We start from the raw sequence: 27,245 nt of genomic DNA on the forward strand, positions 1-27,245 counted from the left end.
TCAGGAAAGGCAGAATGAAAACTTGCCTCCAGCATCCTCCAGGAACTTCAAACCATCCTTCATCAGGACTTCCTGAAAACCCATGTCACGATTCCAGTCTAAAAGGGAGCAGAGATCAGAACCATATCTGTGGCATGCTGGGATCCCCTAATGCTACAGGGAAAAGGGCACTGCCAGGGGGTCGGGTAAGGCTATGGGACCCAGATGGGAATGGACATGGCCAAAGGTGCACAGGGGCCTGGGGAGCTCTGGGCTGGCTCCTGATCACTCTCCACACTCTTTCCCTGCCCTCAGCAACACCCCTGGGAGGGGTGGCTGGAGTAGCCCAGGGCCCTGGGGCTCTCTCCCTCAAACTCACAGAGAATCCTCCCTAAAGCCCTGGGGAAAACTGCAGCAGGCAGTGCCACAGCTATCCCTCCCTCCTACACTCCCTCCTGCCCTCCTTCTGCTGGGACAGCTCCCAGATCCCAAGGGCAAACAGCCAGGCTCTCTCAGGACACACTGGAGCCTTGCTCTCCCCCTCTGTCCTTTCCCCACCGTGGGCACCCCGTGCAGTCACTGCCAGGTTTCAGGACATGTCTCCCATGGAGGGACCCCAGCAGGACTGCTCAGGGCCCGAGTGCCCTGAGCCTGCTCGGGATAATTCCCCTGGGCTGTGCCGCTCTAGTCCAGGCTGTGCCCGCACTGCCAAGCAGCAGAGAGGGCAGCTCAAGCCTCAGCAGGGCTCAGGCCCAGAGGCACAGCAATTACCTCCTGTGTCTGTGCCTGGCATGGCCTCCCTTCCTGCAGCAGAGGCTGGCACGGAACCACTGCTTCCTCCGGGAAATGCTTCCTTCTGCACAGGCTCTCCTTTCATTTCTGGAAAATGGAAAAGAGACAGCTGGATCAGATGGAAACATTCCTCACTGGGAATGGGAAAGGTGAGACATCACTTGTGAAAGGAATGGATAAGGATCAGAAAACACCCAGGATTTTGGGACAACCCAAGGCTGCTTCCTTCCCCAAACAGCCCCAACATCTGATCTGCCTGGACACCAGGAAATTGCAGGGGATCTGAGGGTGGGCATGGACTGTGGTGCAATTGGGGCTGCCTGTCAGCTGATGCCAAATGCCTTCCTGCAGAGGCTGGGCAGAAGCTGCAGCCAGGCCAGGCTGGGAAACAGCTCTGCAGGGCGTGAAAGCAGCAGCGGGGCAGTGAGGCTGCCATGGATCCCTTCCCGCTGTGCCGGGCACGGCGTGTCCAGATGTGCAGCCAAAGCCCCCGGCTGCTGAGTCCCAGGGGAAGCATGAGGGAAATGCACCCACCTTGTCTTCTCTGCAGACATTCCTTCAGCATTTGCCACATGATTTCTAATGGGTCCTGGAATTTCTTGCCTGCCATGTCTTTGGTTTCTCCTGTCGTAGGACCTTAAGAGAAAGTAGTTCCATTTCCCAGGAATGGACCCCACAAAAGCAAGGCTCAGCCTGAGAGGTCAGCAGGGACACACTACTCACCCCTGCCATGGGAGCTGGGCTTTTGTGCAGCATCCAAGGTAGGAGTTGGTGAAGTCGTCCCTGCAGACACATCTGTAACACAACAGCCACAGAAGCTTCTGTCACCTGGTCCTGACCAGTCAGTCAAACATTACGCCTTGTTGGGATAGTGAGAACATACCTGCAGAATGCTCGGACGGCTTCACAACTTCAGAGCGCCAGGCTAATGGAGAATCCTTCCAGCCTCCCAGTCTGGAAGCAAACCAAGATGAGAACTGTTTCCATTGTGTGCCAGGGCTGGCTCTGGCCCTGGGCTGGCAGCAGGGCTCCCGCTCGGGGCTGCTCCTGTGCCTTGGGCCTCTGGGCACTCAGGGCCAGCTCCGCAGCAGCTGCAGCGCCAGGGACGTTGCTGCACCCGTCCCGTTTCCCCGGGCCTCTGAACCAGCTCCAGAGGCCTGGAAGCCGAGGCACCTCCAGCTTTGGCTGCTGCCGGGCTGGGCAAGGGCAGGCCCTGGGGGAAGAGCTGCTGCCACACAGCCCCGGCCAGGGCTGAGCCCGGCACAGCAATTACCTGCTGTGCCTGTGCCCGTGTCTGGCTTTGCCTTCCTTCCTGCAGCAGGGGCTCGCACCGAAGATGGAGTGCTTCCTTCAAGAAATGCCAACTTCCACTGAAGCACTATGTCCATCTCTTGACAAAAGAAGGGAGACAGCTGCATCAGATGGAGCTGTTCCCCACTTGGGCGGTGGCATCAGAGGTAATATTTGTGAAATTTATGGAGCAGGAAAATGGCCAGATTACAGTGGCATGATGTGAGCACTTCCACCTCCAAACAGCCACCCTTTTCCTAATCTGCAGGGCTGGATATAGTGGGGGATCTCAGGGTGTGTTACAGTTTGGGCTGCCTGTCAGCTGATGCCAAATGCCTTCCGGCAGAGGCTGGGCAGAAGCTGCAGCCAGGCCAGGCTGGGAAACAGCCCTGCAGGGCGTGAAAGCAGCAGCGGGGCAGTGAGGCTGCCATGGATCCCTTCCCGCTGTGCCAGGCACGGCGTGTCCAGATGTGCAGCCAAAGCCCCCGGCTCCTGAGTCCCAGGGGAAGCATGAGAGAAATGTACCCACCTTCTCTTGTCTGCAGGGGTTCCTTCAGCTCTTGCCTAATCTGTTTGGAAGTTTGCAGGGACATCTTATCTGTTGTATCTTGGACTTTCCCTGTTGGAGTACCTTAGAGAAAAATATTTCCATTTCCCAGGAATGGATCCTACAAAGGCAAGGCTCAGCCTTTGAGGTCAGCAGGGACACACTACTCACCACTGTGATGGGAGCTGGGCTTGCGTATAGCATCCAAGGTAGGAGCTGGAGAAGCTGGAGAAGTCCTCCCCGTAGATACATCTGTAACACAACAGCCACAGAAGCTTCTGTCACCTGGTTCCTGCTCGCTTGTCTACAATTCTTCCATGGTGGCACACTGAGAACATACCTGCAGGAGGCTCCAAGGGCTTCAAAACTTTATTCATCCAAGCTGATGGAGAAGCCTTCCCAGCAACCTCATCTAGAACGGAGCACAGCTGAGAACACTTTCCAGAGTGTGCTGGGATCCCCTTCTGCCACAGGGAACTGGGCACTGCAAGGGGGTCGGCTAAGGCCGTGGGAGCCAGATGTGAATAGACATGGCCAAAGGTGCACAGGGGCCTGGGGAGCTCTGGGCTGGCTCCTGGTCACTCTCCACACTCTTTCCCTGCCCTCAGCAACATCCCAGGGAGGGGTGGCTGGAGCAGCACAGGGCCCTGGGGCTCTCTCCCTCAGACACAGAGGAAATCCTCCCTAAAGCCCTGGGGCAGACTGCAGCAGGCAGTGCCACAGCTATGCCTCCCTACCTCCCTCTGTCCCTCCTGCCCTCCTTCTGTGGGGACAACCCCAGATCCCAAGGGCAAACAGCCAGGCCCTCTCAGGACACACTGGAGCCTTGCTCTCCCTCTCTGTCCTATCCCCACCATGGGCACCCCGTGCAGTCGCTGCCAGGTTTCAGGACATGTCTCCCATGGAGGGACCCCAGAAGGACTGTTCAGTACCCGAGTGCCCTGAGCCTGCTCGGGATAATTCCCCTGGGCTGTGCCGCTCTAGTCCAGGCTGTGCCCGCACTGCCAAGCAGCAGAGAGGGCAGCTCAAGCCTCAGCAGGGCTCAGGCCCAGAGGCACAGCAATTACCTCCTGTGTCTGTGCCTGGCATGGCCTCCCTTCCTGCAGCAGAGGCTGGCACGGAACCACTGCTTCCTCTGGGAAATGCTTCCTTCTGCACAGGCTCTCCTTTCATTTCTGGAAAATGGAAAAGAGACAGCTGGATCAGATGGAAACATTCCTCACTGGGAATGGGGAAGGGGACAATTTCAGGAGGCATCACTTGTGAAAGGAATGGATAAGGATCAGAAAACACCCAGGATTTTGGGACAACCCATGGCTGCTTCCTTCCTCAAACAGCCCCAACATCTGATCTGCCTGGACACCAGGAAATTGCAGGGGATCTGAGGGTGGGCATGTCCGTTGGTCCAGTTTGGGCTGTCTGTCAGCTGATGCCAAATGCCTTCCTGCAGAGGCTGGGCAGAAGCTGCAGCCAGGCCAGCCTGGAAACAGCCCTGCAGGGCGTGAAAGCAGCAGCGGGGCAGCGAGGCTGCCATGGATCCCTTCCAGCTGTGCCAGGCACGGCGTCTCCAGATGTGCAGCCAAAGTCCCCGGCTGCTGAGTCCCAGGGGAAGTATGAGGGAAATGCACCCACCTTGCCTTCTTTGCAGACGTTCCTTCAGCATTTGCCACATGATTTCTAATGGGTCCTGGAATTTCTTGCCTGCCATGTCTTTGGTTTCTCCTGTCGTAGGACCTTAAGAGAAAGTAGTTCCATTTCCCAGGAATGGACCCCACAAAAGCAGGGCTCAGCCTTTGGGGTCAGCAGGGACACACTACTCACCCCTGTGATGGGAGCTGGGCTTTTGTGCAGCATCCAAGGTAGGAGTTGGTGGAGTTGTCCCTTCAGACATGGCTGTAAAACAACAGCCACAGAAGCTTCTGTCACCTAGTTCTTACCAGTCAGTCAAACATTACGCCTTGGTGGGACAGTGAGAACATACCTGCAGAATGCTCAGAGGGCTTCACAACTTCAGAGGGCCACGCTAATGGAGGAACCGTCCCAGCATCCCAGTCTGGAAGCAAACCAAGATGAGAACTGTTTCCATTGTGTGCCAGGGCTGGCTCTGGCCCTGGGCTGGCGGCAGGGCTCCCGCTCGGGGCTGCTCCTGTGCCTTGGGCCTCTGGGCACTCAGGGCCAGCTCCGCAGCAGCTGCAGCGCCAGGGACGTTGCTGCACCAGTCCCATTTCCCCGGGGCTCTGAACCAGCTCCAGAGCCTCGAAGCCGAGGCGCCTCCAGCTTTGGCTGCTGCTGGGCCAGGCAAGGGCAGGCCCTGGGGGAAGAGCTGCTGCCACACAGCCCCGGCCAGGGCTGAGCCCGGCACAGCAATTACCTGCTGTGCCTGTGCCCATGTCTGGCATTGCCTTCTTTCCTGCATCAGGAGCTTGCACCGAAGATGGAGTGCTTCCTTCAGGAAATGCCAACTTCCACTGAAGCTCTATGTCCATCTCTTGACAAAGGAAGGGAGACAGCTGCATCAGATGGAGCTGTTCCCCACTTGGGCGGTGGCATCAGAGGTAATATTTGTGAAATTTATGGAGCAGGAAAATGGCCAGATTACAGTGGCATGATGTGAGCACTTCCACCTCCAAACAGACACCCTTTTCCTAATCTGCAGGGCTGGATATAGTGGGGGATCTCAGGGTGTGTTACAGTTTGGGCTGCCTGTCAGCTGATGCCAAATGCCTTCCGGCAGAGGCTGGGCAGAAGCTGCAGCCAGGCCAGGCTGGGAAACAGCCCTACAGGATGTGAAAGCAGCAGCGGGGCAGCGAGGCTGCCATGGATCCCTTCCCGCTGTGCCAGGCATGGCGTGTCCAGATGTGCAGCCAAAGCCCCTGGCTGTTGAGTCCCAGGGGAAGCATGAGAGAAATGCACCCACCTTCTCTTGTCTGCAGGGGTGCCTTCAGCTCTTGCCTAATCTGTTTGGATGGTTGCAGGGACATCTTATCTGTTGTATCTTGGACTTTCCCTGTTGGAGTACCTTAGAGAAAAATATTTCCAATTCCCAGGAATGGATCCTACAAAAGCAAGGCTCAGCCTCTGAGGTCAGCAGGGACACACTACTCACCACTGTGATGGGAGCTGGGCTTGCGTATAGCATCCAAGGTAGGAGCTGGAGAAGCTGGAGAAGTCCTCCCTGTAGATACATCTGTAACACAACAGCCACAGAAGCTTCTGTCACCTGGTTCCTGCCCGCTTGTCTACAATTCTTCCTTGGTGGCACACTGAGAACATACCTGCAGGAGGCTCCAAGGGCTTCAAAACTTTATTCATCCATGCTGATGGAGAAGCCTTCCCAGCAACTTCATCTAGAATGGAGCACAGATGAGAACACTTTCCAGGGTGTGCTGGGATCCCGTTTTGCCACAGGAAACTGGGCACTGCAAGGGGGTCGGCTAAGGCCGTGGGAGCCAGATGTGAATAGACATGGCCAAAGGTGCACAGGGGCCTGGGGAGCTCTGGGCTGGCTCCTGGTCACTCTCCACACCCTTTCCCTGCCCTCAGCAACATCCCAGGGAGGAGTGGCTGGAGCAGCACAGGGGCCTGGGGCTCTCTCCCTCAGACACAGAGGAAATCCTCCCTAAAGCCCTGGGGCAAACTGCAGCAGGCAGTGCCACATCTATGCCTCCCTACCTCCCTCTGTCCCTCCTGCCCTCCTTCTGTGGGGACACCCCCCAGATCCCAAGGGCAAACAGCCAGGCCCTCTCAGGACACACTGGAGCCTTGCTCTCCCCCTCTGTCCTTTCCCCACCGTGGGCACCCCGTGCAGTCGCTGCCAGGTTTCAGGACATGTCTCCCAAGGAGGGACCCCAGCAGGACTGCTCAGGACCCGAGTGCCCTGAGCCTGCTCGGGATAATTCCCCTGGGCTGTGCCGCTCTAGTCCAGGCTGTGCCCGCACTGCCAAGCAGCAGAGAGGGCAGCTCAAGCCTCAGCAGGGCTCAGGCCCAGAGGCACAGCAATTACCTCCTGTGTCTGTGCCTGGCATGGCCTCCCTTCCTGCAGCAGAGGCTGGCACAGAACCACTGCTTCCTCTGGGAAATGCTTCCTTCTGCACAGGCTCTCCTTTCATTTCTGGAAAATGGAAAAGAGACAGCTGGATCAGATGGAAACATTCCTCACTGGGAATGGGGAAGGGGACAATTTCAGGAGGCATCACTTGTGAAAGGAATGGATAAGGATCAGAAAACACCCAGGATTTTGGGACAACCCAAGGCTGCTTCCTTCCCCAAAGAGCCCCAACATCTGATCTGCCTGGACACCAGGAAGTGCAGGGGATCTGAGGGTGGGCATGTCCGGTGGTCCAGTTTGGGCTGTCTGTCAGCTGATGCCAAATGCCTTCCTGCAGAGGCTGGGCAGAAGCTGCAGCCAGGCCAGGCTGGGAAACAGCCCTGCAGGGCGTGAAAGCAGCAGCGGGGCAGCGAGGCTGCCATGGATCCCTTCCAGCTGTGCCAGGCACGGCGTGTCTAGATGTGCAGCCAAAGTCTTCCCCAGCTGCTGAGACCCAGGGGAAGCATGAGGGAAATGCACCCACCTTGTCTTCTCTGCAGACGTTCCTTCAGCATTTGCCACATGATTACTAATGGGTCCTGGAATTTCTTGCCTGCCATGTCTTTGGTTTCTCCTGTCGGAGGACCTTAAGAGAAAGTAGTTCCATTTCCCAGGAATGGATCCCACAAAAGCAGGGCTCAGCCTGTGGGGTCAGCAGGGACACACTACTCACCCCTGCCATGGGAGCTGGGTTGGGGCCAAGCATCCAGCCCTGGAGCTGGAGAAGTCCTCCCTGCAGACACACCTGTAACTCAACAGCCACAGAAGCTTCTGCCATCTCTGCTGATCTGCACGGGCACCACTGAGCCGCAGCAGCGGTGAGGGGATCGTGCAGGGCGCGGGCACACACGTGCGTGGTTCTGTGCTGGCACCTGCAGCGCTGCCTCCCTGGCCCAGCTTTGGGCTCTGAGCTGGCAGCTCTCTCAGGGGAAAGGCCTTGACCTACCCTCAGCATCTCCCAGAGCCTCAGTCCTGGATGTGGGACCTTCACCAGCAGGTTCAGCTGCAAAGAAAGGCAGGACAGAAGAGCTCCTGTGGCACTGCAGGAGATCCTCAGGCTGCCCACAAGGCTCAGCCCCGAGGCACAGCCCTGGGCCCGGCCCCTTCCCTCTCTGCTCTTCTCTGTGACTGCACAGAGCACACGGAAGGACACACTGGCACAGCACACGGGAGGAAGATTGAAAGCTAAATGCTCCTTCCTCCCACTGACAGTGATCCTGTGGGAGCCCGCAGGCCTCCAGAAGGGAGCAGGGCAAGATTTCCAGATTCTTTTAATCTTAAGATTATATTAAGGGAAATGGTTTATAAGTGAGCTTCTGTTGCACTGACCCTGATTATTCACTAAGGAAAGGCAGAATGAAAACTTGCCTCCAGCATCCTCCAGGAACTTCAAACCATCATTCATCAGGATTTCCTGAGAACCCATGTCACGATTCCAGTCTAAAAGGGAGCGGAGATCAGAACCATATCTGTGGCATGCTGGGATCCCCTTCTACCACAGGGAACTGGGCAATGCAGGGGTGTTGGGTAAGGCTGTGGGAGCCAGATGTGAATGGACATGGCCAAAGCTACAGGGGCCTGGGGAGCTCTGGGCTGGCTCCTGGTCACTCTCCAACCTCTTTGCAGGCCCTTTGCAACATCTCTGGAGGGGTGGCTGGAGTAGCCCACGGCCCGTGGGGTCTCTCTCCCTCAGACACAGAGGAAACCCTCCCTAAAGCCCTGGGCAAAACCATCCCCAGCGCTTCCCAGGGAGCCGGGAGCGCTGTCCCGGGAAAGGGCAGCCAGGCTGCCGGCTCACCTGCTCGCCACGCTTGCAGCAGAGCAGCCTGGGCAGCCCTGGCAGGCAGGGCCACGGCCAGGAGCAGCAGGAGTAGGAGGCGCAGAGCAAGGGCCATGGTGCCTTGTCCTCCGCCAGTCCCGCAGCTCTTGCTGCCACCGCTGTCCCGACACCGCTGTCCCAACGTCAGCACCGCTGCTGCCACCGCCGCTGCTGCCGCAACAGTTGTGCTCAGGGACTGACTGCTGGCTCCTTGTGCTGCTGTGCAACCACGGAGCTCTGTCACCTCTGGCACCTCTGTGACTTCAGGGCCTGCTGAGAGCTCAGCCTGCTGTGACCCCAGAGCCCTGCTGTGACCTCATGGCCTCAGCTGTACCCCCAGAGTGTGCGCCCGTCCGCATGAATGGACTGCCCTGATTGTCAATGTTTTGCTTCATCAAAGGGCCATTGCTCAGCAAAACCTTTCTTTTGCCTGCTGACATTGCTGGTCAGGCTGTGTCCCTCAAGATGCTCTTATTGTTGCAGTTCAAATTTATTTTATTGATTTCATTTCAAGTCTTGTTTAAGGGCTCTGTTGTGCCCCCATGTTTTTCCTGAGTTGGTTTACCTGTGGGTTTTACCCTCCCTCCAAACTGTCCCTCGTGCACTTCCCCACCCCTTGTTCCAGCTCTTTCCCTGCCTGTCAAGGCAACCCAGCCCTGTGGTTCCCAAACCTTTGGGCCAATCCCTGACTGCAACTCCCCTTTGGAATTCCCCTACTCCTGGAAGCCCCATTGGCCCTTGTGACCCGTCCTCTCCACCCTCCTACCCCAACTGGCCCCAGACACTTGATGTAATCCCCTCACTCCTCTCCTGAGCATTCCCTATTGGTTCATTGTTTGCATCCGCCCCATGACTTGTATGTGTACAAAACCCCTTGGGCAGTACAGCTAGGGGCTTTTCATCCTGTTCTCTTCGCCTGGACTAAGGTGTTCCTTGCGGAACCTGAAGACGGGACGCCTCCTCCTTTCTCCTGTGCCTCGTCCCTGTCGTGGCTTGTGTCTGGCACTGGAGAGCAAGTGGCACTAAAGGTTCTGCCTCTGGTAAATCCCCATAGCGAGGCAGTTCCCGACTCCTGCCGTAGTGCCGGAGTTCTAAGAGCTAGCCCAGGTTCCAGCACTCACTTCACTAATGTACCGAATGCCCCTTCTTCAGTGCCAGCTTGTTGCTCTGCCATCTCACACAGCAGAGTGTGATTCACATACTGCAGCCCAGAGTTAGGTTGTTGCAACATTGAAATGGGTGTGGTTGGCAGGATGGCTGGGCATAAATCACTACAGAACTAAAGCAAATGTGTGCACTGTCCCCATCTCCTGCAGATGTTCAGAACAGGAGGAAGCAAGAGATAACTATGATTAAATTTAGTGGAAGAGAGGAGAATTTGGTTGGACACCAGGCAAATGTTGATTATATGAGATTCACTGCTTTAATGTTAGAACACACTATTGGCTTATACTGTAGCAGCTTGGTGCGCATGTGTAATCCAAAAGGTGAACTACAGGACATGGAGGAAGAGGAGAGGCCTTCCTCAAAGAAGATCCCCAAAGAGTGGTACAACTTACTTAAAGAAGTGTGGAGCATGAGTGGTAAAGGTGATGATGAGGGCGGTGATACAAGTGTGATGAATTGAAAATGGGAGGAGATGGTAATGACATACAGCATAAAAAGGAAAATTTTGGCTTGACACGCTAGTACGTGAGGTGACAGGGGTCCAAAAGCCATGCACTCCGTACCCCACGCATACCCCGCATGGTTATTTTTGCTTATACGCTATTATCAGGACCAAATTATTCGTTACTTCCAGCAAATGATACTGTCAATATTTTGATTGTATTCAATTGTATATATATTAAGCTACATAATTCAAATTGCTGTTTTGTTTCATTTTGTTTGGTTGTTTTTGTGGCTTTTTTTTTTAATTGGATAATTGGGCAAATATAACATGTGGAATGTCCTCCACAGCAGAGTGTCAGACCTCTGGATCTTTTTAAACAATTTTATCAAGGTGGAACTGTGGCAGCTTCAGCTGGTGCCTCTGGAGGACCTTGAACAAAGAAGCCCTGAGCTTTTCTACCCTCCCAGGTGAAGTGTGATAGTCTGGGGTCTTGCTGCTGTGTCCGAGTGCCGGGCCACTGGCTGGCACCACAGGTCCCCAGACCCTCTGCTGAGGCATCCCTCTCCTAGAGTCATGTTTAGTCTGTCACATTTGGCTTTTCTCTCTGATCCACCACCAGGACCAAAGATCACACGGTCGTGAGGATGTAAAAATGCCTGTTCCTTCTGGAACATTGCTGTTGTGTTACAGCCGTGCAGGCAGAGCGGGCAGCTGTAGGGATACTGACTCAATTCCCTGGTGCCAGCCGTGCTGCATACATCGAGCTGCAGGTGTTGGTGCTCGCTGGGACGCGGCCCGGCCCGGCACCACGGGAGTTAGGAAGGGTCTTGAAGGAATCCCCACGCGTTAAAGCAGACGATTTAGCCTGGGATTTTAAGTTGTTTCTCAGTTAACCGTGTAAAAGGCCAAAATAAGTCTCCTATGAATTCTGTCCCTGTCAAGTTCAGTTCCGCCACAAAAGCCCCTCAGCATTCTCAGGGCAGTGGCAGGAGCCGGGTGCTGGCCCGGAGCCCCGCTGGCCGGGGAGAGCACGGCCCAGAGCGAGCCCCTGCTGCCCGGGATGGCCACAGGCCCGGGGGAGCCGGGCGGGCAACGCCAGGGCCCTGTCCAGGGCTCCTGGGGCTCCTCTGGCATCTGTTCCGTCCCCTCAGGTGCTGAGCGGTGCCCGTCCCACGGGGCTGTCTGTGCCTGGCCCCAAAAGAGGCAGGGCCGGGGCTGTGGCCCCTGGGCTGGTGGTGCCGACTGCCCGGCGCTCAGCACCGCCCGTGCCGTGCCGGTGCAGCGTGACCCGGCGGGGCAGCTCCGCCTCGGCGCCTCGCCACCGCCATCCCGGCACGGCGGCTGGCCCTGGGCCGCGGCAGCCCCGAGCCGCACGGGCCCGGGAGGGACTGCCGGAGGTCCCCGTCCCCTGCGTGCCTCAGCAGACACTCCGGCCCCACTGTGTACAGCAGGAGGGACACAAAGCACCTGCACGCTTACGAGAGTCCACAGCCCTTTCTACATGTGAAATGAGACCCCAGGACCCCGACATGTGCCTCAGGAGAGATCCCAGCACCCTGCACACCTTGGGAGAGATCCCAAACCCTCTACATGCCTCACACAGGATTCCAAATCCCTTGCATGACTTGAAGTGGACCCCATTGCCCTCCCTGCCTCAGAGGAAACCTAAAATATCCCTGGGTGTGTCACAAGGGGCCCCACCCCGTCGTGCACCTTACGGGGGACTCCAAAGCCCCCACGTGCCTTACAGGGAAGTCCAGGCCAGCTATGCCGAGTGTTTCGACCTGGAAATCAAGTCTGGTTGCACCTGGGTTGTTGTGTCTCTGGGGCTGATCACCAGCCCTGTCGGACCCTGAGGCTACACAGCCCTTCCCTTCCCTTCCCTTCCCTTCCCTTCCCTTCCCTTCCCTTCCCTTCCCTTCCCTTCCCTTCCCTTCCCTTCCCTTCCCTTCCCTTCCCTTCCCTTCCCTTCCCTTCCCTTCCCTTCCCTTCCCTTCCCTTCCCTTCCCTTCCCTTCCCTTCCCTTCCCTTCCCTTCCCTTCCCTTCCCTTCCCTTCCCTTCCCTTCCCTTCCCTTCCCACCGCTGGTCACAGTGAAGCCATATGCAGAATAAATAGACTCCACTGTCGCCCTGGTTTTTAATGTTCTGTCCTGGATTAGGGTCACTCTGGGAGAAAACCTCCAAAGGGGCCCCCCAGAAAGCAACCCCACATGGCCCCTTCCCCCCAGCAGTTCGGGTAGGATTCCTTGCAGAGAAGTGGAAAGAACCTGTTTATTTGACAGGAAAAACACCCCCAGCACACAAAATGAACAATAGCAGATGACAATGCTTTCACCCATCTGAAAAGGATGACAAATTCAGAAAGTCTTTCCTGGCAGTGGTGGCTCTGCTGTCGCTCCCTCCGGCGCTGGGGATAGCTGCTGCAGGCCACAGGATGCAAACTCTCGGTGTTTCCCAGGTCCCAGTCTGGAGCAGGTGTGAGTGGTTTCAAAAAGGGAAAGGAAAAACAGTCCAGGGAAAAATCTGTACTGCTTAGCTAAACTGACTAACAAGCAGAAGCCAAAAAGCAAAAGCAAAGCAGGAGCACAGCAGAAGCAAGAGCAAAGCAAGCAACAGCAAGCAAAGCAAAAAGCAAAAGCTGCATTATGAACTGAGCTGTCTGTGTGTCCTGCCAGCCGTGGGGGAGCAGGCTGATAACAAACCAAAACAAACCTTGCTCTTCAGGGCCAGTCGTGAAGGCACAGTACGTAATATCCAGCATTAACAGAACACACGATTGGGGATGCAAGCATCATAACCTCACCCTAGGACAAGTTTTTCTAAACCTTCTGATGTTTACATTCTTGTAACAAACTTTCTCACACACGTTATGCAAATAACGTATTGTTATGCATTCTTTTCTGCAGGAGGAGAAATTTGATGGACTGTTGGTTTGTCCAGTGTCATTGGAGAAGTGGCACTTTCACCCTCCAATCCACTGTCACTTTTGGAAATCTGTAAATGTTGGAGTCAGAAATTCAACTGCCCCCTTTTTTACCTTGGAGAGATGCGTGTCTGCGTTGTTACATTTCATGTCCTGTAGCGCCACTCCACAAACTGATGTAGTTATGAAGTGGGGATGCGTGTCAGGGCCTGGCACAGGTGAGATGGCTCTCGTGAAAACTTGTGCCCCGAGCCCTGGTCCGAGCCACATCTTTGTTCACAAACCTGTTCCATATGCAATGCATTACACAATCTCTTCATGCACATTCAACCCCTGGCCCCGCCTGTCCTCCCCTCACATGGCGATGAGATCCACGCCCTTCTGGGCACGCGTTGTTTCCTGTGGTGGTCACACTGGGGTCTTTGGTGGTCTCTGAGGCCGAAGGCTGTGGTCTTGCTCATGGCTGAACTTTTGAACTTTTCTCCTTTGTGCGTGCACTGTGGTCCCCTGGTGCTTATCTGAGTACGTCTGTTGGTTTGGATCAGCTTGGAGACAGAGGAGCTCCTTAGTCTAGGCTTCCTGCATTCCCTGGTCTTCTCCTGGTGTTATGAGTAAAAAAGTTATCTGTAGCTATGATATTTTATTAAAAATCCTTTCCTAGGATTTTTCCCCTCCTGAGGAGCTGAGGGCCTCAGGAAAGAAATGTAAACAATAACTATCTGCTGCTGTGGAATGCAACAGGTGCATCTTCCATTGGTCCATGTGGATTGGTTTCACTTGATGACCAATCACAGCCAACTGTGTTGAGCCTGTGAGCAGTCACAAGATTTTTGTTATGCATTCCATTCTATTCTTCTTCTTTGTAGCCTTCTGGTCATTTTTTCCTCTCTGTTCTTTTAGTATAGTTTTAATGTAGTATTTTAATAGAATATATAATAAATCAGCCTTCTGAAATGGAGTCAAGCCTCGTTTCTCCACACCTGGTGTGTTCGCCCCAACAAATTATCCATTTTTTGTAAGGCTGCAAAGTTAAACTGGTTGGGCCAGTTGTTGAGAGTTGAAGGGTTGACTATTTGTTGTTGATAGCTTCATGTTGCAATCACCTCTTGTTAATAGTTTTTCTTCAATTACCTGTCAATGGTTAGAAATCAAGCGCAGTTGTCCCCCTGCTGCTTCCCAGGAGCCTGCAGGTAGCAGGGTGGGGGTGACATCAGAGCTAGTATGTAGATGAGAATGCATTTCACCAAATTTTGCAATTTTCCAGGAAAAAAACCCCTAAAACCAAGAAGCCAACATGGAATTATGAAACCTAAGTAAGGTCTAAAGGTGAGGAACTTAATCCAGTACCTGCTAAGATCCTTTTTACTTTTCACCCTAACCTGAAAGGATGTCAGCTAGGAAGAGGACCTGGAATGTTAGACCAAAAAAGCGGAATTCCCACTACTCCCTCGAGGACGGAAGCCCCAGCTCTGCCTGCATACCAGCGGGCACAGCTGCATCATCCTCCTCCTCCGTGCCACTCCTGGGAGCAGCGGGAGTGCGGGCGACCTGTCGTTTCTCCCCAACCTGAGCTGAATTTTTTAAATAAAGGCATTAAAAAGGAGAAAGATCTCCTGCCCTATTTATTATGCTAGGGTCTCGTCCAGGAGATCCACACCTGAAGAGGACACCAGGACTGGGACGGCCGCCCGCCCTGGACCTGCAGGACAGCTGGCTCTCAGGATCAGAGAAGATCGGCTTGGGACAGTGACAGGGAGCAGCGCCGGACTGGTGAGAGTATCCGGCGGCAGGAGAGGGAGGCGAGCGAGTGTGTGTGAGTGAGACGAGGGCCGGCAGCTCGGGCCCTCGAAGCGAGTGAGGACCCCTCAGTACCGCGGTTCCGCACCCCCGCCAGGGGGCCGGCCGGGAACAGGGGGAAGCGAGTGGAATTGGTGATTGAGGCGCCTCCAAAGGGGTAAAGAGGACCCCCCTCCGGGCGTGCGGAGGAAATAGTATGTGAGTGGCACGCATCCCAAAAGCCCTGATACAGGTCCTAATGAAAGAAGTTACGCAATTTAGAAAATCAGGCAGTTTTGTTATTAAGTCCTGACGACGGAAGTCAAAGCAAAAGGTCTGGCAGAGGAAGCCTATCCTGAGTTTTTTAAAGCTCTGGTAATGTAAGTCCTGACAGGGGGAAGTCAGGCAAACTAAAAATCAGGCCATACTTTTGTTTTAAGTCCTGACAAGGGACGTCAGGCAAATTCAGAAGTCCTGAGTAGGATTTGGGCAAGTCCAAAAGTCCTGTAGGCAAACGAAGTCCTGACGAAAGGAGGTCAGGCAAACTCAGCCTCAGAGGCCAGGGTCTTGAGGTTTTTTTTGTTGAGTCTTGGCAAAGGAGGCCGAGGTCTCAACAAAGTCCTGACGAAAAGGGTCAGGCATATTGGAGTTTCGGCAGAGGAGGCTGGGACTTCACAAATAGGATTTACTTTTGAGCTGCCTGTCAGTAGCAGAAGCACCTTTGTAATTTTTGAGGCCCGAAAAAATGGAAGGGTGTAATAGTAAGGAAAGTGGCCAGAGACTGGGGAATATAACTCCCCATATTCCCCTAGGTGAACTGTTAGAGAGATGGGACTCTATAGAGGCCACAGAGGGCTTAGATAAATTTAAGATGATTCACTACTGTTCAGAAGCGTGGCCAGAATTGGACGTGCAAGGTGGATGGCTCTGGTGTGGGACAAAAGACAAGTGGATGTGTCAACAGCTGAGTCAGTGTGTGACAGCTCGAGAGGATACTGATCCCCAGCAATTATTATATGTAGCTTGTTGGTTAAAGAGTGCTTTCGAGGATGAAGGAGTGGGAATTTGTAAGGTGCAGAGGACAAAAGAGGGGAATGAAGGAGGGGATGCTGGAATTAAAGAGATTAGTAAAAGGTGGCACCCCCTGGACTACTTGCCTCCTGATGCCCCTCCACCTTAGAACCCTCTCCTTCGGGCACCTCAAATAGCAGATCCGTCTCTTCCCCCGGCGGCCATGGGGGCCATTCCCTCACCACCCCCTTCGACTCCTTTAGCTGCTTCTGCACCCCCACTAGTGCCTCCTTCAGCTGCTGCACGCACCACCCCTTCTCCAGCTCCACTTAACATGCACTCAAGCTCTTCTCCCCCTCCTACTGCTGTCCCTCCACCTCCTCCTAACTGGGAGACAAATGCCTCCTTACCTGGTAACCTCTTATCACCAGATACAGCTGTTGGCCTACAGCAGGTCCAGGTTAATGCTAATACCCCTCAAATGAGTAATTTTGTGTCTGAAGATGGGCCACACTGCGGTACCCGATCCATGACCTCCAAGGTAGAGAGACTTTTTCCCCTTAGAGAAGTTCCTATGGGAGGAGTAGCAGGAGGTGTTGGTTTTGTGAATGCTCCTCTAACTGCTTCTGAGGTGAGAGGATTCAAGAGGGAGTTAGGGAATTTAGTTGAAGACCCTGTGGGTATTGCAAACCAAGTGGATCAATTCTTAGGTCTAAATATCTGCACTTGGGGGAAATGAATTCCATTCTAAATATATTATTTTCCCCAGAAGAGTTCCGAATTATTAGAGGTGCTAGCATAAGAATTTGGGACAAAGATAATCATCCAGGGCCCCAAGTGCCATCAGGTGCAGAAAAATTGCCACTAGTGGATCCCAATTGGAACCCTAATCAGGAGGAAGGAAGCAAGGAAGGCCGTGATAGAGTACAGGTCTTTGATAATCAGGGGGAATCAGAGAATCAGTTCCCAATGCAACTAATACAAAATTAGCATTCAAGAGTGCACAAGAGAAGGATGAAACTCCTGCTACTTGGCTTAATTGCCTAAAGCAGAACTTCCAGTTGTACTCCAGAACAGACCCGGACACCAAGGAGGGTCAGGCGCTACTAAAGGTCCAATTTCTTACTACATCTTGGCCTGATAAACAGAGAAAACTGGAAAAGATTGAAGATTGGCCAGAGAAGGACATTAATGAGTTATTGAAAGAAGCATTGAAGGTATATTTAAGGAGGCAAGAAGAAAAAGCAAAGGCCAAGGCTAGTATCATGGTCGCTATAGCTAGAGGAAATGTGGGGGGCAAGCAACTCTATCCTACAATCCAAGGTAACAAAAGAGTGGGAGAGTCCACCACCAGGAGCAGGCAAGGAAACGCCAGTACCGTCAGGGACAGGAGGAATGGAGAGGCCTCAAGCCCCTTTGAGCGAAAGGCGCTGCTGGTACTGTGGAGCAACTGGACCCCCAAAACTGTTCAGCCTAAAGTTGTGAAACCGTGGCTAGCTGATCAGGAGAGCAAAGGAAGCAGCTTTAGAACCAGGGGATCCGGTAGAAGTTTTTAAAGCAGAAACCATGCCTGAGGAGGGAGGAAGATAAGAACCTATATTTAGTAAAAAAAAAAGTAAAGGCTATAAAAGATTTAAAGTTGCACCAAGGGCAGCGAGGGGAGTGGTTAAGATCAGATGGACGGGTGTTTCTAAACAAAGCACTTGCTGGGACAGTGCTAACAGGACCACATAATTTAACTCACTGAGGAGTCCAAGGACTATGTGATCATTTCCTAAGAAATAACTTGTGCATAAGTGTATATGACCTAGCAAAAGCAATTAGAAAAGGCTGTTTAATTTGCCAAAAAGTGAACCAGAAGGTTATGAAAAAGGTAGCAGCTGGAGGGAGGGAATTGACTCTCAGGCCTTTCCAGAGCATAGAGATGGATTTCACTAAGATGCCCCCAGAGTAAGGATAGAAGCATCTACTGGTTATAGTAGATCATCTCACCCATTGGGTAGAAGCCTTCCCGACAAAAAAGGAAACAGCCCAGGTTGTGGCAAGGGTAATCTTGGAGAACATCATCCCCAGATATGGAATGGTGAATACCATAGACTCAGACCGAGGTCCACATTTTGTGGCCCAAACATTGCAAAATATAATTGAAGTTTTAGGAATAAAATGGAGATTACATACTCCGTGGCACCCCCAGAGTTCTGGGAGGATGGAACGGATGAACAAAACTCTCAAAAATTAGTATTAACTAAACTGATCGAAGAAACAAAAATGAATTGGCTAAAGTGTTTGCCCCTAATGCTTTTGCGCATCAGAACAAGACCCCGGTCTGATATAGGGATTTCACCCTATGAAATGATGCTTGGACTGCCATTCTTGTTAACACCCTGTAGCACAGGAGACTATTTGGAAGAAGAAGCAGCTACCAGAAAATATTTAGAAGTCATTGGAAGAACCCTGGAAGGACTTAGAAAAAGAGGATACCTCCCCCAAACCTCCCCTCTTGACAGAAAAGCACGTAACATTAACCCAGGAGATTGGGTTTTGAAATAATCCTGCAATAGTAGACCATTAATGCCTAAATTTGAAGGCCCCTTTCAGGTACTCCTCATCGCTAATTCAGCTGTGCGGACCAGAGAAAAGGCTTGGACCCACATCACGAGAATTAAAGGACCAGTCCCACCCGCCAGCATTGGACAAGATTGGTCAGTGTTTCCCTCTGGTATTGGATCAGATTCCACACCACCCTCACCCCCTAACTCAGGACAGGATTCAGCCACATCAGGAGTTAATTCAGCTGAGTATACCATTGTAAAAGGACCAAAAGACTTAAAGTTGACACTCAAAAGGAAGAGCCAAAAAGACTGATGAACTGCATAAGAAAAGAGTTTAGAATCATAACATATCCTAAAGTGTTTTAAGAGATTTGTAAAAGTTAAAAATTGTTAATAGGTAATTCTGGTGAAGTCCTCCCAACTTAGTACCAAAGACTGAGGGTTAATCTTCTGCAGAGTACTCCCCTAAGAGAGACCAAATCAGTAAGGACAGATCAAGAGAGGTTTAACCAGGGAAGCAAATAGAAGAGACTCTAAAGAGCTTGGGAACTTCTCCTTAGTAAAATCCCCAAGAAGCAAGGCCGGGTGGGCAGGCTGTGCAAGATGACCCATACCGGACTCTTGGGAAGGGTAGTAATAATGGCTTTCATTGCTAGTGGTGCTCTGGGGAGCCCAAGAGAGCCGTGCAGTGAGTACTACCAACCCCTCTGTGAGGAAGAAGAAGTAAGTTCTTTGTTGAGAGTCCACACCAATTTAAGCCGTAATTGTGTTAACCTCTCCCAGTTGATCTTTTATCAAGAGAATGAGAAAATCTATTGGATGGCCCGGAACACCGCCACCTCTAGGCAGCAACTCCTGGCAGAGCACCCTGTAGAAGAGGCCTGGTGGTACTTTGAACATGATGCTACTGAAGCAAGCCTGGTAAATCTGGTCAGAGGAAAAGAAATAGTAAAAGCAAGAAGAGAACAAGACCATTTAGCAACACCCCCAAGTAAAAATCTAATAAGAGAAGAATGTATGTTAAGGAAAGGAAGGGGTACAGTACGCCAGTAGGAAGAATGGCTTGTAAAAGGTATTTAGCAGTAAAAGACTCTGCTACGCGGTGGATCCCAAGAGATCCAAATAGAATTTGGCCTGTTAAGAAAAAAGAGAACAAGTGCATTTACAATAAAACATATAGACTTTATGAGTATGATAAAAAAGAGATAAACCTCTTTTGGAGAATGAAAGAAATTTCTAAATATTGGCAGGGCCCAACAGAAACTAATCATACATTTCGGGAGACCCCTAAACACCTGTTTTGGATCTATGCTACTACAGCATCCACTAAATTGCCAAGAGACTGGTCTGGCAGTTGCATCATTAGGATTATAAAACAAGCTTTCTTTATATTACCCAAAGAATCTGGATCAAGTTGAACAGTTCCTATATACAGCGATTTAAGAAAAACCAAATGGAAGAAGCAATATATAGTAAACAAAATTATGAAGCTACAAGCAGTATTAGAGATAATATCTAATCAGACCGCATTAGCTCTTAATCATATTAATGACCAACTCACCTAAACCAAAACAGTAATTTATCAAATCAAATTAGTTGTAGCAGTCGTTTGAAGCATCTTAAACGAAATAAGAAAACTAGCATATGTAAGAAATCAAGAAAGGACTCCTGCACTGGATTCCACTTGTGGGATAACCCATGGACTTTCAAAAGAGGTTGGAAAACTAAAGCCTTCTTCACAGTGTGTACACATGTTAGTTTGCTCTTCTTATTTCCCTGCTTATTTAAAATAGTGACATCTGCCGTACAGAATAACCTACGGATCTCTAAAGAAATTAACCTGAAAAAAAAACAAAAAAAGGAATGAAATTGAGTAACTATGATCACCAAAGTGCTCAGGAATTTTATAATCAATATAAAAATTATAAGAAATTCTATGCTAATGAGCCAAAAATTGCAAGTTGATGCAAGCTTAAGCTTCAGCCTATCAAAGAAAAAAAGGGGGGACTGTTATGTGTAAAAAAGTTGTCCTTTTTTTTTAAGGCTGCAAAGTTAAACAGGTAGGGCCAGTTGTTGTGAGTTGAAGTTTTGACTGTTTCTTGTTGGTAGCTTCACATTGCAATCACCTCTTGTTAATAGTTTTTCTTCAATTACCTGTTAATGGTTAGAAATCAAGCGCAATTGTCCCCCTGCTGATTCACCTGAGCCTGCAGGTAGCAGGGTGGGGGGGATGACACCAGAGCTAGTATGCAGATGAGAATGCATTTCACCAAATTTTGCAATTTTCCAGGAAAAAAACCCTAAAAACAATGAGCCAACATGGAACTAAGAAACCTAAGTAATGTCCAAAGGTGAGGAACTTAATCCAGTATCTGCTAAGATCCTTTTTACTTTTCACCCTAACCTGAAAGGATGTCAGCTAGGAAGAGGACCTGGAATGTTAGACCAAAAAAGTGGAATTCCCACTACTCCCTCGAGGACGGAAGCCCCAGCTCTGCCTGCATACCAGCGGGCACAGCTGCATCATCCTCCTCCTCCGTGCCACTCCTGGGAGCAGTGGGGTGCGGGTGACCTGTCCTTTCTCCCCAACCTGAGCTGAATTTTTTAAATAAAGGCATTAAAAAGGAGAAAGATCTCCTACCCTATTTATTACGCTGGTATTGTCCTTCATAGCAAGAAGCTTCAGAAATTTGCATTTTCCTATGCCCTTTGTACCATGGCAGAGGTTTCTTAAGTAAAAGGTTAAAATTCAACACATAATTCTACAATTTAAAATTTAAATGCTTAGTCCATATTGCTAACTTAATTGAACCCCCCAAAACCTCCATTTCAACAGCAGCCCCTGCCTGGCTTCTGCCTGCCCACACCGTGGGCATCCACGGCTCCTCCTGGGCATGGAGCTCAGTCAGTGCTGGTGCTGGGTGGGCTTTGCTGCTGCTGCCACCTGGACACTGGGGTGACCGCTTGTCCTGGGTTGCAGTGTAAAGATGCATTCTAATGCCATCCTGAAGAGCTGCTGAAACCAGGAGGGGCATGGTTTCTTCCTTATCTCCTGTTAATGGGCCCATCAATGTCTTGCCACATGACTCAGAGATAACTCCCTCCCAGAGCCATTTCTGTTTCATGGCTAATCAAGGACCCACAGCATGAGGCAGAATGATATCAGCCCACTGTGAGATGCTCTGCCCATGGGGGAGGAGCTAAGCATCCCCAGCTGGATATAATCTGGGTTTTGGGACACAACAAGCAGTCTCTCCACTGGATTCCCAGAGGAACCGCCGCCCTTACCCACTGCTTTTCCAGAGGATGAGAGCTACCAGATTGTTTCGACAGGATCACCACTTCCACAAGTCCATTTCATCTGGACTGCTACCACCACCCTAACTAGCAGGGTGTCAGGCTGTATTCTGACCCTGTCAGTGGTTTTTCTTTTGTATTATTGCATGTATTTTAGTTTTTTTTCCCGTTTCCTAATAAATTGTATTTCTGACTTGGAGCCTCTCACTGGTTTTGCTTTCAAACTAGGACACAAATCCATCTCTTTATTTCAACACAGGAATGGGCCATTGCCTACCCTGCAAGCGGGAGTTGGAGGTGGGGGGAGGGTGGGGTGGGGTGGGGTGGGGTGGGGTGGGGTGGGGTGGGGTGGGGTGTCACCTTCAGTATTGCCTAGAGGGCAAGGCCAGGGGGCTCAGGGGCAGGGGAAGGGATGTGTTGGTCTGAGGAGGTGCTGGAAGGTGCTGGGCTGGTCCTGGGGTCCCTAGCGGAACTCGGGTTGGCTGGGATGGGACAGACTGAGATAAAAAAAGGAATGAAGGCAGCTTGGGGAGGCCAATGGGGAGAGCAGGTGGCAGTGGGATCTACGGGGCAATAAGAGGCTTCCTTGTCGACGGTTGTTCTGGGGTCCTCTTCACAGAACACTTGAGAGGGCTGTCCAGGCCGTTACTGCTGCTGGAGAAGCTGCTCACGCTGTCGGTGTGAGGTGCAGCCACTGTCTTCCAACTCCTGTCCCAAGGCGCTCCTGTGCAGAGAGGAGGTGGCTGAGGCCCCAGCTGCCAGTGGCACACAGGGACCCTCGTGCACAGCAGGGCCCAGAGCTGGCAAGGCTCCCCAGCACGGCTGGAGCTGCTGGCACAGCTGGGCCCCGCTGGACAGCTGCCCCTCAAGGCCCCGGCCAGCAGGGCACGGCTCTGGGCAGGGTCCCTGGCCAGGAGCGGGCCCCAGAGCGCCTCTGCCTTTCAAGGGCAATCTCGGCCCTGCTCTTTCTCCTCCCCTCCTCCCTCTGCCTCTGCCCCGTGCCCCTGGGGCTGCTCTTGGCCAGGCAGACTCAGTGGGAGCCAGCTCTGGCTGCAGCCCCAGCGGGCCCCCCAGGACAAGGCCCAGCAATTGAGAGGCCAATGGAAGCACTGGGCAGCAGCAGAACCCTCAGCAGAGTTATTTGGACAATCATGGACTGGCCACAACCCCACTGCAGTCTCAATGGGAATGTTCCCTGACCACGTTAGACTTTCAAAAGAAGCTGTTTGAGGGGGAGAGCAACAAAACACTCACTGTTTTCTCTTCCAGGAATACCCGATTCCAAAGCAGCCCAACATGAAGACAAGCTCCAAAGAAAGCACGCCTCCCAGTAACCCTAGCCAGCAGACTGTTCCCTGACAGAAACCCCATCTGAGGCCATCCTGGGCATGGGTAACAGGTCTTGTGGTGCCGGCTGCATCTGTGGGAGCGATGGGGAGCGTGAGCCCGTGCTGTGCTGCACTGCTGAGCTGGCAGCACGGTGGATACGGGCAGGACGTTCTCTGTTTCCCCCAGAGCTGGGGCCTGCAGGCACCTTGCCGGCCCTTGGCACAGGCTGTGCCAGCCAAGAAAGCCCAGCAGGCCGGGAGGAGAGCCCGGGGGCAGCGCAGCTGCTTGGGCAGTGGCTGCTGCCAGGGACACGGGCCAAAGCCATCCCTGAGCAGCCAATGCCAGCCCTGGCCCTCCCTGCCCCGTGACAGCTCCCCCAGCCCCAGGGGACAGGCTCAGGCCCTGTCAGGACCCAGCGCAGCCCCTGCCCAGTCGGGAGCCAGGGCTGGCTCTGGCCCTGGGCTGGCGGCAGGGCTCCCGCTCGGGGCTGCTCCTGTGCCTTGGGCCTCTGGGCACTCAGGGCCAGCTCCGCAGCAGCTGCAGCGCCAGGGACCTTGCTGCACCAGTCCCGTTTCCCCGGGGCTCTGAACCAGCTCCAGAGGCCTGGAAGCCCAGGCGCCTCCAGCTTTGGCTGCTGCCGGGCCGGGCAAGGGCAGGCCCTGGGGGAAGAGCTGCTGCCACACAGCCCCGGCCAGGGCTGAGCCCGGCACAGCAATTACCTGCTGTGCCTGTGCCCGTGTCTGGCATCGCCTTCCTTCCCGCAGCAGGGGCTGCCAATGAGCCACTGCTTCTCCCTGAGTGTTCCTCCTCCTGAACAGCCTTTTGGTCCATCACTTGAAAAAGGAAAAAAGGGACAACTGGATCAAATGGAAATATTGCCTACTGGGGAGGTGGCACCTTCAGGAGGCAATGCTTGTCTAAGTCACAGGTAAAGATCAGGAAAAAGCCCAGGTAATTGGGGCTGGGCCAGTGCACTCCCTTGTGCAAACAGCTGCACCGCCTGATCTTCTCAGAGACTGGGAAATGGCAGGGGATCTCAGGCCCACAGTACAGTTGGGGCACCCTGTCAGCTAATGCCAAATTCCATCCTGCAGAGGCTGGGGAGGAATTGCAGCCAGGCCAGGCTGGGAAACAGCCCTGCAGGATGTGAAAGCAGCAGCAGGGCAGCGAGGCTGCCATGGATCCCTTCACGCTGTGCCGGGCACGGCGTGTCCAGATGTGCAGCCAAAGCCCCCGGCTGCTGAGTCCCAGGGGAAGCATGAAGGAAAGGCACCCACCTTGTCCTCCGGGTGCTTCCTTCTGTGTTTGTCTCAGGAATTCATCTGAGTCATGAGACTTTTTGGCTGCAGTATCTTGGGTCTTTCCTTTTGGAGGACCTTAAGAGAAAGTAGTTCCATTTCCCAGGAATGCATCCCACAAAAGCGGGGCTCAGCCTGTGGGGTCAGCAGGGACACACTACTCACCCCTGCCATGGGAGCTGGGTTGGGGCCAAGCATCCAGCCCTGGAGCTTGAGAAGTCCTCCCTGCAGACACACCTGTAACTCAACAGCCACAGAAGCTTCTGCCATCTCTGCTGATCTGCACGGGCACCACTGAGCCGCAGCAGCGGTGAGGGGATCGTGCAGGGCGCGGGCACACACATGCATGGTTCTGTGCTGGCACCTGCAGCGATGCCTCCCTGGCCCAGCTTTGGGCTCTGAGCTGGCAGCTCTCCCAGGGGAAAGGCCTTGACCTACCCTCAGCATCTCCCAGAGCCTCAGTCCTGGATGTGGGGCCTTCACCCACAGGTACAGCTGCAAAGAAGGCAGGACAGAAGAGCTCCTGTGGCACTGCAGGAGATCCTCAGGCTGCCCACAAGGCTCAGCCCCGGGGCACAGCCCTGGGCCCGGCCCCTTCCCTCTCTGCTCTTCTCTGTGACTGCACAGAGCACACGGAAGGACACACTGGCACAGCACACGGGAGGAGGACTGAAAGATCAATGCTCCTTCCTCCCACTGACAGTGATCCTGTGGGATCCCTCAGGGATCCAGAAGGGAGCAGGGAAAGATTCTCAGAATCCTTCAGCCCTTACATAATGTTAAGGGAAATGCTTTATAAATGAGCTTTTGTTGCATTGATCCTGATTATTCACTCAGGAAAGGCAGAATGAAAACTTGCCTCCAGCATCCTCCAGGAACTTCAAACCATCCTTCATCAGGACTTCCTGAAAACCCATGTCACGATTCCAGTCTAAAAAGGAGCAGAGATCAGAACCATATCTGTGGCATGCTGGGATCCCCTAATGCTACAGGGAAAAAGGCATTGCAAGGGGGTCGGGTAAGGCTATGGGACCCAGATGGGAATGGACATGGCCAAAGGTGCACAGGGGCCTGGGGAGCTCTGGGCTGGCTCCTGATCACTCTCCACACTCTTTCCCTGCCCTCAGCAACATCCCTGGGAGGGGTGGCTGGAGTAGCCCAGGGCCCTGGGGCTCTCTCCCTCAAACTCACAGAAAATCCTCCCTAAAGCCCTGGGGCAAACTGCAGCAGGCAGTGCCACAGCTATCCCTCCCTCCTACACTCCCTCCTGCCCTCCTTCTGCTGGGACAGCTCCCAGATCCCAAGGGCAAACAGCCAGGCTCTCTCAGGACACACTGGAGCCTTGCTCTCCCCCTCTGTCCTTTCCCCACCATGGGCACCCCATGCAGTCACTGCCAGGTTTCAGGACATGTCTCCCAAGGAGGGACCCCAGCCAGGACTGCTCAGGACCCGAGTGCCCTGAGCCTGCTCGGGATAATTCCCCTGGGCTGTGCCGCTCTAGTCCAGGCTGTGTCCACACTGCCAAGCAGCAGAGAGGGCAGCTCAAGCCTCAGCAGGGCTCAGGCCCAGAGGCACAGCAATTACCTCCTGTGTCTGTGCCTGGCATGGCCTCCCTTCCTGCAGCAGAGGCTGGCACGGAACCACTGCTTCCTCCGGGAAATGCTTCCTTCTGCACAGGCTCTCCTTTGATTTCTGGAGAATGGAAAAGAGACAGCTGGATCAGATGGAAACATTCCTGACTGGGAATGGGGAAGGTGAGGCATCACTTGTGAAAGGAATGGATAAGGATCAGAAAACACCCAGGATTTTGGGACAACCCAAGGCTGCTTCCTTCCTCAAACAGCCCCAACATCTGATCTGCCTGGACATCAGGAAATTGCAGGTGATCTGAGGGTGGGCATGGCCTGTGGTGCAATTGGGGCTGCCTGTCAGCTGATGCCAAATGCCTTCCTGCAGAGGCTGGGCAGAAGCTGCAGCCAGGCCAGGCTGGGAAACAGCCCTGCAGGGCGTGAAAGCAGCAGCGGGGCAGCGAGGCTGCCATGGATCCCTTCCCGCTGTGCCGGGCATGGCGTGTCCAGATGTGCAGCCAAAGTCCCCGGCTGCTGAGTCCCAGGGGCAGCATGAGGGAAATGCACCCACCTTGTCTTCTCTGCAGACATTCCTTCAGCATTTGCCACATGATTTCTAATGGGTCCTGGAATTTCTTGCCGGCCAAGTCTTTGGTTTCTCCTGTCGTAGGACCTTAAGAGAAAGTAGTTCCATTTCCCAGGAATGGACCCCACAAAAGCAGGGCTCAGCCTGAGGGTTCAGCAGGGACACACTACTCACCCCTGCCATAGGAGCTGGGCTTTTGTGCAGCATCCAGGGTAGGAGTTGGTGAAGTCGTCCCTGCAGACACATCTGTAACACAACACCAAGGAAGCTTCTGTCACCTGGTCCTGACCAGTCAGTCAAACATTTCGCCTTGGTGGGACAGTGAGAACATACCTGCAGAATGCTCGGAGGGCTTCACAACTTCAGAGCGCCAGGCTAATGCAGAATCATTCCCAGCATCCCAGTCTGGAAGCAAACCAAGATGAGAACTGTTTCCATTGTGTGCTAGGGCTGGCTCTGGCCCTGGGCTGGCGGCAGGGCTCCCGCTCGGGGCTGCTCCTGTGCCTTGGGCCTCTGGGCACTCAGGGCCAGCTCCGCAGCAGCTGCAGCGCCAGGGACCTTGCTGCACCAGTCCCATTTCCCCGGGGCTCTGAACCAGCTCCAGAGGCCTGGAAGCCGAGGCACCTCCAGCTTTGGCTGCTGCCGGGCCGGGCAAGGGCAGGCCCTGGGGGAAGAGCTGCTGCCACACAGCCCCGGCCAGGGCTGAGCCCAGCACAGCAATTACCTGCTGTGCCTGTGCCCGTGTCTGGCATTGCCTTCCTTCCTGCAGCTGGGGCTC

The 27,245-nt window shown here is 53.4% G+C and overlaps 1 protein-coding gene and 1 long non-coding RNA gene across 2 annotated transcripts; both read right to left on the reverse strand.

The window, feature by feature from the left end:
- On the reverse strand, positions 1–26,869 carry LOC135293069 (uncharacterized). The gene is made up of 22 exons (XM_064407077.1): positions 26,801–26,869; positions 26,642–26,713; positions 26,453–26,554; positions 25,898–26,005; positions 25,173–25,244; positions 7,642–7,698; positions 7,369–7,440; positions 7,180–7,281; positions 6,612–6,719; positions 5,884–5,955; positions 5,715–5,795; positions 5,526–5,627; positions 4,980–5,096; positions 4,590–4,661; positions 4,430–4,501; positions 4,241–4,342; positions 3,676–3,783; positions 2,949–3,020; positions 2,780–2,860; positions 2,591–2,692; positions 751–858; positions 1–98 (listed from the first exon to the last, which is right to left on the reverse strand). The coding sequence occupies exons 3-22, from the start codon at positions 26,490–26,492 to the stop codon at positions 1–3; spliced, it is 1,746 nt and encodes a 581-aa protein (XP_064263147.1). The 5' UTR covers positions 26,493–26,554; positions 26,642–26,713; positions 26,801–26,869.
- Positions 23,741–24,562, reverse strand: LOC135293101 (uncharacterized). The gene is made up of 3 exons (XR_010355235.1): positions 24,479–24,562; positions 24,293–24,391; positions 23,741–23,848 (listed from the first exon to the last, which is right to left on the reverse strand). It is a non-coding gene; the product is annotated as an uncharacterized LOC135293101 (long non-coding RNA).
- Positions 26,870–27,245: the final 376 nt, after the last annotated feature.

This window comes from Passer domesticus, unplaced genomic scaffold (genome assembly GCF_036417665.1).
Source record: "Passer domesticus isolate bPasDom1 unplaced genomic scaffold, bPasDom1.hap1 HAP1_SCAFFOLD_67, whole genome shotgun sequence".
NCBI classification, from domain to species: Eukaryota; Metazoa; Chordata; class Aves; order Passeriformes; family Passeridae; genus Passer; species Passer domesticus.

Coding starts and splice junctions, on each gene's coding strand:
- LOC135293069 (XM_064407077.1), bottom strand. CDS start 26,492: ATGTGGCAAATGCTGAAGGAATGTCTGCAGAGAAGACAAG. Junction 4,662..4,979: donor CATGGGCACAGGCACAGCAG/GTAATTGCTGTG, acceptor GTTTGCTTCCAG/ACTGGGATGCTGGGACGGTT. Junction 2,861..2,948: donor GCCCTTGGAGCCTCCTGCAG/GTATGTTCTCAG, acceptor GTTGTGTTACAG/ATGTATCTACGGGGAGGACT.